This window comes from Dermatophagoides farinae, chromosome 8, assembly GCF_024713945.1.
Source record: "Dermatophagoides farinae isolate YC_2012a chromosome 8, ASM2471394v1, whole genome shotgun sequence".
Classification (NCBI taxonomy): Eukaryota; Metazoa; Arthropoda; class Arachnida; order Sarcoptiformes; family Pyroglyphidae; genus Dermatophagoides; species Dermatophagoides farinae.
In genome coordinates this window covers 4,021,484-4,037,813 of record NC_134684.1, presented here as the reverse complement: position 1 = coordinate 4,037,813, position 16,330 = coordinate 4,021,484, and the positions used below count along the sequence as shown (strand labels likewise).

Genomic DNA, 16,330 nt, shown 5'->3' with positions numbered 1-16,330 from the left:
AACATCTTATTTATCTTTGTATTTTTTTTTTGATTCAATTCGATTGTTACGCGCAAATTTTTTTTTTCATTGCTTCAAAAGAATTCAAAAACCATTCGTTCATTCTTCTATCTGTCATTTTTGTCTATCTATCTGTTTTTTTTTTTTTTTTGTTGGATTGTTCATTGATGTCAGTACGATGATGATGATGATTATTATTATTGTTGTTGTTGTTGTTGTTGTTGTTGTTGTTGTTATTATTATTATTATAACCAACTAAACATGATGATTATCATCATCATCATTTTTTTTTAAAAAAATCCAATATTATAAAGCTTCTGTATCATCTTCTATATATATCTGCCTTTCACAGTAAACATTCATTTTTGGTGATGGCCAAATCCATACTCGTATTTTTTTTTTCCTGTTTCATTTCAATTCAACATAAACACTGACACACACACACACACACAGTCAAACATTGTATAAAATTCATGATAAAGAAAAATATGAAATTATCAATCGAATAATTTCGTGATCGGTCAAACCAGTTGATAATAATAATAATAATGAAAAAAAAGTATCAAAAGATTGAGATATTTTTATTGGAAAAAATAACATTTTGTGAATGAAATTCTTTCATTTTTTTTTTGGGTGAAAATCTGTCAGAGATTATCTCTTGTTGTTGTTTTTCATAAGTTATTCTTCAGATTTTCGTTTTAGCTGCTGCTGCTGCTGATGTTGCCAGATTTTCAGCAACAAGTCGTGAATTTTTAGTCACGAAAAATCGGAAAAAACATGAAAAAATTTCTCATTTTTTTTGTCGATAAAGTTAAAGTTATTTGTAATGATGATGATAATGGTGGATAGATAATAAATTCATCAATATTTGGTCATTGGTCAACACGGTGGTTGTTGACACATGTTTTTTTTTTGGGTGATGATGATAAAGATGGTTTTTGGTGAGAGAAAGATGAAGAGCTGATTGAACCAAATGATATTGACTTTGAAAAAAAAATCATTTTTCTTCACTTTGTCTGCCATCATTAATAAATATAATGGTGGTAGTTTCCAGAAACGTAAAATTTAACCATTTTTTTTCTCATTTTTTTCGTGCATACAGGTAGTTCAAACTGGTGGCAAAAAAAAACAACCGAAAAGAAAGCCAACAATCATAACATTGTCATTAGTTTGTGAACCTCACCTTACTTCAATCAACAATCTTTGTGAATCATCAAATTCAACAAATATAAAAAAAAACAAGCAGCAAAAGTGTTAAATTGTCCATTTATTCTGATTATATAATGATGATAATAATAAAAAACGGAAACAATTGAATCAAATATTTTTCGGGTTTAGCCCAACAACAACAACAATCATCATCATCATCAGGTTAATCTCCACAAAATTTTCATTCAATCCAAATAAATTGCTTAAACACTGGCTGCTGATTATTTGCTATTCATTCATCAAATTGTCCAATCTGTGTGTGTGTGTGTGTGTGTGTGTGTGTCCGGTTTGTTTATTTTTCTTCAGCCAAAAAAAAAATATCATTTTTTATGATTGATTGATCGACATTCTACCAATTCTATCATTGATCGAATGAGAAAAATCAAGTCAATCGGCGAAAATTTTTCTGCAGAAAAAAAAAACAAAATCCTGGTTCTTATGTGACTATTTTTTTGTGTATATGTGTGTGTTGTGTGTAATGATCAATTTTATTTTTTAAATATTTCATCTTTTTAAACAACGATTATTGCTCAATCATCATTATAATCGACCAAAAATGAATGAATGAATGAATAAATCCGGCATAATCTTGAATGGATCGAATAATGAACAAACGACAACAACAACAACAAGGAATATATACGTATGACATAAATCACGATCTGTGCAAATGTTTAATGTTGAAATGAAATCAACAAGTTTGATGGAAAAAAAATAATGGAAAATTTTTTCGATTTCCCATCGCATCATCATCATCGATATATATGTGTGCTGTTATTATATTCATAATAATTTGATTCGATTCCAGTTTTTTTTTTCTTTCTCGTTTTTCAATTGAAAATAAGAGAAAAAAAAACCTTAGCAACATCAAACATCAGCCATCGCAGCACATTATCATCGTACGACGACAACAAAAAAAAAAAAATTTTTTTTTTTTGGACCAAAAAAAATCGGGTAAATTCAGTGCAAAAAAACAAAAACAACCAAAAAAAAAACAACAAAAAAAAAATCAAAATCAACCGGTACTACGTGATAACAATTCGCACCAACAACATTTGAAATAGAAGAAAATCCAAAAATAGTACCAATTGTTGATGATGTGAAAATTCAATGAATAATCAATTGAAAAAAAAATAGTATATCTGGTTAAATTGTCATCAGTGAATGGGAGAAAAAAAAACCAGAAAAAAAAATTCAATCAAATTTCACTGGAAAAAAAATTATTGCACATACAATCATCATCATCATCATCATCGTATTATTAACCAAATAGCATTCAACGACAACAACAACAACAACAAAAAAACAACTTTTTTTTCCATTTATTAACAATCAAAAGTCGAAAAAGTGTTTCAAGTTTTTCGTTTTCGCACCAAGATTTATCAGAAATTTGAAACATTAATACATATATATATATACCACCGCTACATAAATGATGATCATGATGATGAAAATAAAGACGTGTTCTGATATTTGATGAATTTTTTTTTTTTTTTTTTTTTTTGGTTGAAAAACATAGAAAAAAAATAATCAATTTTTCATCATCAATATCGCCATATATCTTTCAATCAATTTGATTATTGGTGGGGGGGAGGAAAAAAAATTTTTTATTTTTTCATTTTTTTTCCATCCACCAAAAAAAACATTGACAGAAAAACGAAAAAAAAAATTTGGTTCACTAAATAACAGAGTTACAGTTTTTAGTGTTTTCAATCAATCAATCAATCAATCAATCAATCAATTGATCAATCAGCCAATCATAGACACGCACTCATCGATATTGAAATTAATAATAATTTTTTTTATACAAAAAAAAAATTTTTTTTTTTCATCAATGAAGATTTGAAATCAAAAGAAATGAAATGAAATGAAAAAAATCTAAATTGGATAGAAATCGGACTTTGATTTTTTTTTCTCGCATCATTTTTGTTACATACACACTTGTACACACGAACAGTGTGTGTGTGTGTGTGTTTTTTTTTTTTGAAATAAGACGAGAAAAAAAAAAAAAATAAAAATAAAAATTCAATCGATCGAGATTTACAGCAATTCGTTTTTTCATTCTTTTCTGGCTGGCCTGCTTTAACACTCCTTTAAATGCAAAAAATTTTTTCTATGTGTTTTGAACATCTCAAATTCGCAAAGGATAAATAACAGAAAATCATATTTTTTCTGTTGTTGTTGTCGAAATTTTATTGAATTTGAAATTCTTTTTACAACAACAACAACAACAACAACATCAACGGCAGCAGCAACTACAACGACAACAGGCAATGAGAGAATGAAATTGAGATCAAAAAAAAAAATTTGCCAATTTCTTGTTTCCAATGAATTTTGAAAATTGATTTCAAGGCCATTTTCAACAATGATTATTGCGAAATTCAATGTAAAAAATTATTGCTTCCCAAAAAAAAATTTTTTTTTTCATTTCAAATCATTATCAATTGTCCCTCTCAAATACACACACACTGACTCTCAACTCTACAGCCGTCAGCAAAATAATTTCTGTTTCTTGATTTATAAAATGTATAAAAATGATGATTTGATGTTTGAATGAATGAATGAATGAGTGAAAAAAAACAAACTAAAATCCGACCAACTTGAAATGAATTTTATTTATTTATTTATTTATTTATCTTGAATGAAAAAAAAAGACGACAACAACGAAAAAAATAAAAAAAAATGCCAAACAAACGAAATCCTATTAGTCTATTATTGTGAATCGATACTTGATTTTTTTTGATGGATTGATTTATTGATTGGATCAAATCGAATGAGAAGAAAAACAAAAACAAAATAAAAAAAAATGTTGAAAAATTTTTTCTTCAAACAAACAAACATCAACCATTTCTAATCGAACATTATCAATTTTTAATCATGAAGATTTGATTCAATTTCATAGCAAATAAATCGAATGAAAATTGATTCATTCAATTCAATCTGGTAAATTTGATACATTTTTTTTTCATTTCAAAAAAAAAAAATTTTTCACTTTCTCGCATCCTTCAACCTAATACGAGCGATACGGAAGAAGTTTGATAACAGCAACAGCCTCTAATTGTATTTCTAGTCTCTCTCTCTCTCTTTCTTTAATTGATTGAAAAAAATTTCAACATCGAAAAAAAATAAAATTTCGAATGAAACAAAAAACTACCAAGAAAAAAGTAGAAGAAGAAGAATCATAAAAGTCAAGATCCGATAACAGCAACAATAATCGATAAATGTGTATGTGTAGTTGATATTTTTTTTTTTTTGATCTTTCAATCAATGATTATGGCCATCATATTAGCAGCATATCAAATTTTCAAACAGATTAAAAACATCATCATACATGCAATTCAACCAATAATTATGAATTGTATCAATTATGGAATTTGATATCATGAATTCTCATTGACTAATCATGAATGAACAACACACAACAGTCAGTCAATCTCATTTTCATATTGGATTTCTTTACCATCCGTCTTCACATCTCTTACTATTACTATTATTGGATGAATGATGAACGGTCTTCAAGTAGCAATTTTCTCCACACTTTTTTTTTGTCTACTCTTCAAAAACAAAGAATTGACAGTCGAAATTCAGTCACATTCAGCCAGATCAATTTGAATTGGAATACGACAATAACACAGTGTCTGTGTGTGTGTGTGTGTTTTGAATTGTGAATGAAAAATTTTAATCAAATAAAAAAAAAAAAATTTTTTTCACTTGACAAAGATAACCGACGAAAAAAAAAATTTCCTGAGAAAAATCACTCATATTTATTGAAAAATTTATCATCAATCATCGATCAATCAATCAAAAAAAAAAATTATCAAACAGACAAAAAAAAATAAAAAAAAAACAAAATTCGATTGATACCAATTTAAAGTTTTTCTCTTTATTCATTCATTTATATATAAACTTTATAATCGAAAAATTTTGTCTTTATTTCTTCAACGTTGATACAACGTACAAATATATATTGAAACGCAAATCAAAAATAAAAAAAAAATTTTACAACCGAAAATCAAAATTAAATAGTGATCAGCATTAATCATCATCATCGTCATCATCATTGAATAATAACCAATCTAATCCCCCCAGCATTCATTCATTCATAATCTCATCATTATATCAATATTATCAATTGAAAATCAAATTAAATTCTCTTCGCAATTTAAAATAAAAAAAAGACTATTGTGGGTGTGTTCAGCTTTTGTTCACTTGTTGTTGTTGTTGTTGTTTGTTTGTTGTTAATGTTTCGTTCCATATTCGTTTTTCATTTTTTTTTCTTCGCTATCATTAATTATTCATGTGTGCTGCTGCTATTTTATTGAATCAAATCAGATTAAAATTATTATTATAAGATGATCATGATGATGGATTCTATGGATCCGACTCCATCACATACAGCACCACAATTGCCATTATCATCATCATCATCATCATCATCACCAACAATGACAACACAACATAATAATAATTCTGTGGGTACGGTGAATAACGTTCCGCCTACGCCATTACCACCACCACAACCTCCACCAACGCCACCATCACCATCATGTCAATTAGACAATAATAATTCTCGATTGATGTCAAACAAAATTGGTGATAATGACAATGATAATAATAATGATGACTACATCATTCCAAATCAACAAGAATCTCTTCAACAAACTAGTGCCAACAATGATATTAATGTGGATGAAAATGTTCAATTCTCTCCAACAAATATGATGATGATGACAATGGAAAAAAATATGCTAACTTCTTCCGCTGCAACTACAATGACAAAGACAAAGTTGACTACAACTAGTACTGCCGCTGACACTACGAATTCTCAGTCATTATCATCCTTAATCACAACAACGACAGATACGAATATTAACAATAATCAAACAACCGATATGGCTAATCGTTTAGCTAAAATTCTAACCTGTATACAGGGAGCAATCGGTGCAAATGTACAAGATGAAATGGTTGCACAACAAAGTCAGCTATTAGTGGCAATGGCAGCAACAATGGCTGCTGCAGCTACAACAGGAAACGAATCGATTGCAATACAACAGGAACAATTATTAGCATCAATGGCACCAACTTTGATCAATCTTGTCAATAATAATATTCAAAATAATTCAAGACGATCATCAAATTCATCATCCGCATCATCATCATCGTCATCATCATCATCAACAAATAATGATAGTCACAATGATTATAAGGATCATCATCATAATCCTAATTCCAATCAACGATCACCATCATCATTATCATCAAATCATATGATTGATACAAATAATAGTAAAAAACGACGAAAACAAAGTAAACCGGTACGTTATGAATATGGTACCAACACAAACACCACCAATAATCGTATTCCTGGCGATCGTGAAGATGATGATGATGATGATGCAGATGATAATCAAGATCATGATCATGTTAATGATGATGAGGATGGCCGCCGAAAAATTCGTCATCGTAATGAAATAAAATTATCACAACATCAACAACAACAACGGCAACAACATATCAATCCAATAATGAATGTGGATGATGATGGCGACAATTTGTTATTGCCACCACCACCACCACCACCACCATTGCTCCTGAATAAACAGCAAAAATCAACGACGACGACGAAAGAGAAACTATTATTTCAAAATAAAGAGAAGCAAATAAAATTAAAACAAAAACAACAACAGCAGCAGCAGCAACGACAACGACAACGACGACGACTTCGGCATCCCCAACTTCAACAACACAAGCTTGCTTCATCATCATCGGATTGTGACGAGAACTTTAACATTGCTGAGGATGGTGAGTTAGTGGATGATTTCGTTGTAGATGATGATGATGTTGAAGATTTAGTTGATGAAATAGTCGACGATGATGATGATGATGAAAGAGACAACCATCGTGATGTTGATGAAGACGACGACGATGATCATCAACATCATAGTAATCGTAGCCGTCTATTGGAACAAGTCGTTGCCATTCAAGAGACAGCAGCAGCTACAAAATTATCATCAAAAAATGTTGTGGAAGATTTAAATGCGGCATCCGTAGCAGCAGCAGCAGCAGCAGCTGAAATGATGATGATGACCAGAGAGAAACATAATCATAATCAACAACAGAAGCTGCAATTTCTACAACAACAATTTGAAATGTTTGCTAATGATTGTTGGTCATCACAACAAAAATTAACACCATCATCCTCATCATCGCCATTATTATCATCATCATCAAACATTTATCTGTCCACAATGTAATGGTCCATTTGCCAATGAAGATCAATTACGTGCTCATATCGATCTCGTACATATGCAGCAACATAAATTCCCACAACCATCATCATCAACATCGCCATCGAATGTCCTGAATTCTGGTTCCGGCCATTCATTGAATAGTCATCATCAATATAATGGTTAGTATCTTTTTTCATACAAAATGCTATCTATTCATTCAAAAGATTTATTAATTTCATTATCTAATCATTTGAAAAAAAAATACAGAACATCTTCATCACATATCCAATGTGTTTACATCGAAACGACATAAACGTAAACAATCACCATCAAATCAATCGATTTGTTCGACAAATTCATCAAATAATGGTGGTTGTGTTGGTGATGATACTAATAATGTAGTGGGTGATTCATCATCGATTAATGGTGATAATAGTGATCATCATCATCATCATCATCATCATCGTAAATCTCCATCATCATTCTATGATCATATTGATGATCATCATAAATCATCTATTAACTCAACCACAACGACGACAATATCTAATGCGAGTAGTAATCATCTCAACAATCAACAACAAGCTACATCATCATCATCATCATCATCATTGTTACGTTCCAAAGATCTAAACATTCTATCCGGATTAAATTTACCACCAAACCTATTGAATCCATTGATCTCGTCATTGACATCGAATGCAGCCGGTAGTAATAGTAGTAATAAATTATTTCATCGTCATTCATTACCATCGCCATCATTGACATCTCAACAGCAACAGCAGCAGCAACAACAACAATTTCAATCATCCACACGGATATCATCATCACCGGAACCAAAAATTCCAAGGACATCGGAATCACCTAGTGTTATTGGTGTTGGTGGTGGTAGTAGCAGTAGTAGACAACAATCACCTGGCTTGATTAATAATCAACATCAACAATCATTATTCTCAAATTCAATGGCTCCATTCTTTTTTTCACACATGTTTCCGGGTTCCAATGTTCCAACCTCGGTAACATCCGGTAGCCCATTTCCAACGCCTAGTGCAATCATAAATGGTGTACCAGTTATGGCACAACATTCTGGTCCAAGAATTTTTAATCCGGAAGCATATTGTGAATTATGTAACAAAGAATTTTGCAATAAATATTTTCTTAAAACGCACAAAGCTAATAAACATAATATCTATACACCGGAAACAAACAACAACGGTAGCAGTACGTCTACTGGTTCATCTGCTAATAATAATAATAATAATGGCAACAATCAAAATAATAGCCAGAATCAAAGTTCCAACAGTAATAGCAGCAGTAATAATGGCCAACAACAACAGCAGCAGCAATCAGGTTCAAATCCACTGTTTCCATTATCTACCTCGAATAGCAGCAGCAGCAGCCACAACAACAATGCGATGATGACAAATTCAACACAATCAATGAAATCATCTGACCATAATAGTGGTGGTGGTGGTTTACTTCTGAATGGTGGTGGTATTGGCGGTGGATTACCTGGTCAACCATTTCAGCCACCATTACGTCTTAGTCTTAATATGAATATGATCAATTTGGATTCATATTGTGAAATATGTCAGAAAGAATTTTGTAATAAATATTTTCTGAAAAAACACAAACAACGTACACATGGATTTGTGTATCAAGGTGATACACCAATACCACCTAGTCAGAATTCACCACAAATGCAACAATTGCAACAATTACAAATGTTACATCAACAATTGGCAGCTCAACATCATCATCATCAACAGCAACAAATGAATCTTGCAGCAGCCAATCAACAACAATCAAATTCCATCATTAACAATAATGGTGATATTTCCGGAGATATGAAGCATTCTGTTTCCGGCAATAATACAGGAACAACAACTAGTCCTTCACCATCTGGTCTCTCATCGTCATCATCGATGATGATTAATAATAATAATAATACGAATGATAAATCAATTTTAATGGTAAGTGTTTGTTAACCTTGACTTTGTTTTTCAATTCCGGTTATGATTATAATCAAATTCTAATTAATTTTAATTTGAAAATTAAAATTTTCATTTTTCCTGTCTATTTGTTTTTTTTATGTCCTTGATATTTTTTTTTTTGTTTTGTTTGTATAGAATGCCAATACAGCCACAACTTCAACACCATCAAATGCTGGCATTTCAAATGATACGACCAATGTTATTACAGCGGCCAATATTGGATTACCAAATTTTCCAAATCCATCACAGCTTATATTGACGCCTGAACGGCTTCGTCAGATGGGCGTCATTAATACTGAAGCATTCTGTGAGATTTGTTGTAAAGAATTTTGCAATAAATATTTTCTACGTACACATAAAATTAATAAACACAGAATTTTGGATGGCCAACCGGTCATTGGAAAATTTCCTAATCATCAACCAGTTAATCTAAATCAACAGCAACAATGTAATACACCAACGACAATGATATCCGGTACAAGTAACAGTGCCAATAGTTTTTTTGCTGCACAGCAACAAAAACTTGCTATGAGTGGTGGTTCGTCGTCGGCGACATCATCATCAACAACAGCAACAGCTATGAATAGCAGCCCAATTTCATCGGCCAACAATCAAAACAGTAGTTTTCCAGGAATATTTACCAACGCCAACACAAATAACAGTAATAATAATAATAATAATTCTAATGATGATAATCAACTTGAACCTGGTCAACGTGATCCAACTAGTTATGGTAAAAATGGCAGCGATTTTCTAAACGGTTTTGCATCAATTATGGCCAATTCTTCAATGATCGATGGTCAAACAATGGTTAAATGTGACCATTGTCAACAACAATTTCATAATAATCATTTGCTCAAAATGCATAAATTCTATGCACATAATATACCATTTATACGACCTAATAACGATGATGGTGATGGCAATCATTCTGGCCGAATGGATACTGAAGAAGTGGTCAAAGATTCTGACTCATCCGATATTCTTAAAATTCAGGATGATGAAATTGATCAAAATGAAAAACCAGTTCGTGCTGAATCCGATATAACCGAATGTGGTGATGATTCTGATTCTGACGAACCAATGGAAACATTGTCATCACCTATAAATCGGAGAAAAAATTCTGAATCATCAAATGTTGATCATCAATCAAGTGATGATCTACGAAAACTTCATTCAATGATTAAAGAATTGGATGATTCTGATGAACATCTTATGATGATTGATGATGATGATAATGACGGTAATGAAGATGGTGAAATAATGAAAAGTGACAACAACAATGATCATCATCATCATCGTAATAATAATAAATGTCATCTATGTAAATTTCAATGCGATAATCCATATGTATTTCGTGCACATCTTATCACCGAACATGGTGTTGGTGATGAAACATTTTCACAACAATTATCAGATCATCAATTGGCAATGAAATCATTTTTGTTTGAACAACAGGAAACACAACAACAACAACAACAACATTCGTCATCATCATTATTAAATGCTGAAACGTCATTATCATCGGAAGCATTCTGTGATGTTTGCAGCAAAGAATTTTGTAGCAAATATTTTCTTAAAACACATCGACAAAATATTCATGGAATTTTTGATAGTAGTGATTCACCAACACCAACACCACCACCGCCACCACCATCAACAATGTCATCATCATCGGCGCCGACAACGCCATCTCAACATCGACCAATAAATTCATCAAAATCATCGACAACAACAACCGAAACAACAATGACGACTACGACAAATTCGTTTTCATCGCCAACATCTTTATTGAATTCATTTTATCAACGAACAGCAGCCGCAATGAAAACATCGACCGAATTAGAGAGTCTGAATCTCGCCATAAGTCAAGCACTCGGTGAAAATGTTCTTTCAAAATCCGAACTTTCATCACCATCAAATTCTTCATCAACATCGACAACACCAACAAATCAACAACAACGATCACAATCGGCAAATAATCCAACGACGGCCACTAATAACGATAATGATAATGAAACGAAATTTTCATCCTCAAACAACGACAATGCAACAACACTTGCAGAAACGATAAAAGCTGCAATGGCTGCCGGTTTTGTACCCGGCTCATTTGGTGAACATCTTACTCATCATCATCACCATCATCATCATCAACATCAATCAGGGCAGCTAAAAAATCGTGCTTCAATCATAACCGGACGGAATTATTGTAATTTTTGCAATAAAGAATTATGTAACAAGTATTTTATGAAAACACACATGTTAAAAATGCATGGAATAAATATTGACGAACATCCGATTGAAGCAACATCGAATAGTACGATTGGCGGTGTTACCTGTGACATTTGTCAAAAAGAATTGTGTAGTAAATATTTTCTCAAAGTTCATAAACAAAATACCCATGGAATTTATGAAGATGGTAGTGCACCGGTATTGCTTGGACCAACATTCCATCATCATCATCATCATCAAGCCAATAAATTGATGTCACAAGTAGCGGCCAATATGTTGAATAATAATGGATCCAATGAACGAATGTCGGCTATGAATCCATTGCTATTAATGTCTTCATTGGCCAATGATTCTAATAGTGTGGCTAGCGATACAAATAGTGTTGGTTCAGTGAACAGTGAAAAAGAACATTCCAATCGTGGCCATTCACCACAATTACATCATCATGATAATCATCAATCGACAACAACAACAACAGGCAATAATAATAATAAATCAAGTAGTGGTGGTACTGGTTATCAGGAAATTTGTCATATTTGTGATCGTCGTTTTAAATCGATAAAATGGCTTAAAGCACATATGTTCAATGATCATGGTGAATTATTAGCAATCATGCATCGAAATGATTTAGCACCATTAACATCAACGATTGATACCAGTGGTCGTCTTTGTTTAATTTGTGGTCAAACATTTACCGATACGATTACGATGCAAATGCATCTAATGAAAGAACATAAAACTACATCGGAAGAGATGGCAATGAGTTTAGCTGGCAATTTTAAGATGGCCGCTATGATGGCTGCAGCTGCAGCTGCATCAGTTGATCCAAAAACTAATAGTGCCGTTTCCGATTTATCAATGAACAACAACATGGTAACAGCAGATCATAATGAAACAATATCATCATCACATTCAATACCATCGACATCACCACCACCACTACCACCACCACATTCATATCCGGCTATATCGCCTAAAGAAAAAGAAGATATTGATGATTGTTTGCCTAGCAACAATAACAACAACAACAACAACAACAGTAACAATCCATTATCATTTCTACAGAATCCAGCATTTCAAAATCTTTTACTTAAAAATCCTGGGTTATTGGCCGCAACAGCAGCAGCAGCAGCTGCTGCTGCAACAAATACATCTGATAATAATCATCATGATCTTAATAATCCAATGATTTCAAATCAATTATTATCCACTATTTTCAATACAATCGGCGGTAATATGATGAATGAAAAACCGAATAATTCTAGTCGAAGTGAATCGCCGATAGATTTCAACACTGGTAAAGAGGTTACGAAAAAATACACATGTCCACATTGTAATCGTAACTATCGACATTCACATTCATTACATCGTCATATGTTGATCCATACAAAGCTTACATCACCATCATCATTATCACCTTCACCAAATGCAGCCCAATCAACATCACCAATGAATAATAATGCACAAATCGATTTATCATCGGTCAATAGCAATAAACCACGAAATAAACGATATCGTTGTTCCAAATGTAATAAAAAATTTCGTACACGTGAACTATGTCTATATCATATACGTATGTTTCATCAGAATAATTGTAAATCATCAAATAGTCTGGATAATAATAACAGCAAATCTATGACAATCAAAAAACGTATCGGTAATGATTCTTCTACCTTGAAGCAACATCGATTACAAAATAATTTAATGCAACAATCCGATGATGATTGTGGCCATATCACGCCCAACACAATCGATTTACCATTAAATCTACAAACTGGTATCGATCATGAATCTCGTTCACAAATTGATGATGAACCAATATCCACATTGTTTGGTGATCCAAATGAATCAACTGACAAGAATAATCAAGATAATAATAATAATAGCAATAATACTCAACAACAAAATCCTGATAACGATGACGAAGCTGACGATGATGTTACCACCGAAGAAAATGATGAAGATGATGATGATGATGGTGATGTTGATGATGATGATGAACATAATCAAGAATCAACTACCATTACCAATTCATCGTCCACAAAAACAGCGGTAACGACGTCTGGACAATCCACCACTCATAATGCTTCATTGGTAAGTTTGTGATTTTTTTTTTAATTTCAAATCCAAATTAATCAATCAATCAACCAATCAATTCAAATCAATTCCATTTCTTATCAAAAAACAGATCTGCGTCAATGGTCCGGAGCAATTTTGACCACCTTCATCCCTATCAATTTTTCATATTCACCCACCACATACACACGCATTCCTTGAAGATGACAATGTTGGTCACAAAAAAAAATGGTCCATTATCATCATCAACCATCACAGTCGACAGTATTCTGTTTTCTTTCCATTCATTCAAGTCTTCTTCTTCTTCTTATTATTATTATTATTATTATATTAAAATTAGCCATCTTCACCACTACTAATCGCTAATCTAATCTTTCATATGTTTTTTTTTTTTGACTACATCAAAATGTGTTTGTATTCCATGTCAATTCATTCATGCATCTAAAATGAAATTTTTTTTTGTTTTTAGCCAAAAAAAAAACTAAGTTAAATAAATAAAGTTTTGAAACAAAAGAAAATTGATTTTTGTTCAATACATTCATTCCATCAAATGGATTTTTCCACTTCTTTTTGTTGTTGTTGTTGTTGTTGTAAAGTTTTTCGTTCATATAATACATAATAATCATAGCAGATAATGCTGATTTGAATCATATGATGATGATCGTCATCAATGTAAGGGACCAAAGAACACGAACAAAGATATTTTGTATATAAACATTTGTGATTTAATCAGAGGAATTCATTTTCTTGTTTCAAGGGAAAATTTTCAGAGAAAAAAATCCCTGATAAAATTGATGATGATGGTGATTAAAACAGAAGAAAAAACTTTGAATTTTAACGTTCGGAAATATGAAACTAAAAAAAAAAATTCCAATGTCTTTGACATTTTGTTGCTGCTACTGAATATGGCACCTATACACCGATCATCATCATCATCATATTAGAAATCTGATCAACATCCATATAGTTTTTTTTCCATTCTCATTCATTCATTCATTTACCGTGATCATCACCGCATAATCATCAAAATAGCTATTATATAACCTTATCACATAAATAATAAACACTGTAAATATGTTGTGGATAAAGTGAAAAAAAAGTCATCACTTTTCTTCATCCACATTCTTTATATATATCCATGAATCATTATATCATCATTCAAACGATTCTTAATTATTAATATATATATAAGTCCGAATATATTTGAAACGTATTTTTTTTTTTTTTTTTGTTCACAAGTACGAATATCGTTTTTTTCTCTTCTTCGTTTAGTTTATTTGAGATTGACACTGAAAAAAAATTATCGCTACCATATCAACATCATCATTTGTAACATCGTATCAAAATTGAAAATCTTTGTTTCTTTCTGGATGGATGGATAGATGGATAGAAGAAAAAAAAGAAAAGAGAGCCACACACACACACACACACAGACTGTTGTGACAATGTAGACTGGCCGCTGGCAAATGTATTCACATTGACATGAAACATTAAAATTTTTAATTAAATTGAATTATTTAAAATGATGCAAAAAAAATTAAGTATCAATTAATTAAAGATGCATCTCACGATGATGATGATGATATGATCCGTGATTCATTTTCTTATCCATGTTGTTGTGTGGTATTCACTATAGTAGTGATGACAATTTTTTTTTTTTCAAAGAGGCGACAATTTTTTCAGATTGATCAACACACACACACCGAAATGTTTTATTTTTTTTTCCTTGTTTTTCTTGTTTCATTTTGTTTTTTCAGTGTCTGTTTTCTTTCTCTCTTTCGTTATGTTTGTGTACTGAATTTTTGGGATTGATAAACACACACACGCACACATTGATTTTTCACTTTTATTATTTTTATTTATTTATTGCCATTATCATCATCATCATCATCATCACCATGATCAACGTCGTTTTGTATCATTAACAGCCATTTATATATATTTTATTGATTTTATAATTAAATTAAATCAAAAATCATTCAAAAACATGGCCACATTTGATGACTAAACAAAAATCAGAAAACGTCATTTATGGAACAAATGTCAATCATCCAATGCTGATCAGATTGAATGTTTTTAAAATTTTTTTCTACAATTTAACATCATTGAATTGATTTGTACATTATCACTAAACACCATCAGTATCTCTTGTGCTGCTGCTTGATTGTTTGTTACTCATCCATTATGAACCAAACAAACAAATTGCTTTCCAATTTTTTTCCCTAATTATTGATAAATTAATGATTTAACAATTAATAATCAAAAAAACAAACACTACACTATGATATTTAAATTGATCACATTCGATAATTTCTAATTTATAACCATTACTATTTGTGAAAAAGATATTATGAATAAAAAAAGCTTTTTTTTCTCTCCAATGAATTCTCATGGATTTTATTTGATTTTTTTTTTGAAAAAAATTTTTTATTTTAAATTTTCCCATCGTTCGTGTATTTTTTATCATCGTTTCCGTTTTTGACAACAGTCAAAAAGAAAAAAAAATGAGAAAAAAAAGATAACACTCTGGTCATCGTAATTCGAGCGTAGCTGTGACCAACTGACCGAAACATCTTGTGAACGCCTTTT

The 16,330-nt window shown here is 31.3% G+C and overlaps 2 protein-coding genes across 5 annotated transcripts in view; both read left to right on the top strand.

Moving 5' to 3' along the window:
• Positions 1 to 7,463, top strand: part of LOC124495657 (uncharacterized) — a 35,583-nt gene extending 28,120 nt beyond the window's left edge. For all 4 annotated transcript variants that reach the window (XM_075733288.1, XM_075733289.1, XM_075733286.1 and 1 more), the window contains one exon: positions 1,103 to 7,463. In XM_075733288.1, coding sequence (XP_075589403.1) covers positions 5,562 to 7,463 — 1,902 coding nt within the window. In that variant the 5' untranslated portion in view covers positions 1,103 to 5,561. The remainder of the gene's footprint in view (positions 1 to 1,102) is intronic.
• On the top strand, positions 7,004 to 14,259 carry LOC124495497 (uncharacterized). The gene is made up of 4 exons (XM_047058888.2): positions 7,004 to 7,618; positions 7,707 to 9,412; positions 9,569 to 13,759; positions 13,854 to 14,259. The coding sequence occupies exons 1-4, from the start codon at positions 7,516 to 7,518 to the stop codon at positions 13,881 to 13,883; spliced, it is 6,030 nt and encodes a 2,009-aa protein (XP_046914844.2). The 5' UTR covers positions 7,004 to 7,515; the 3' UTR covers positions 13,884 to 14,259.
• Positions 14,260 to 16,330: the final 2,071 nt, after the last annotated feature.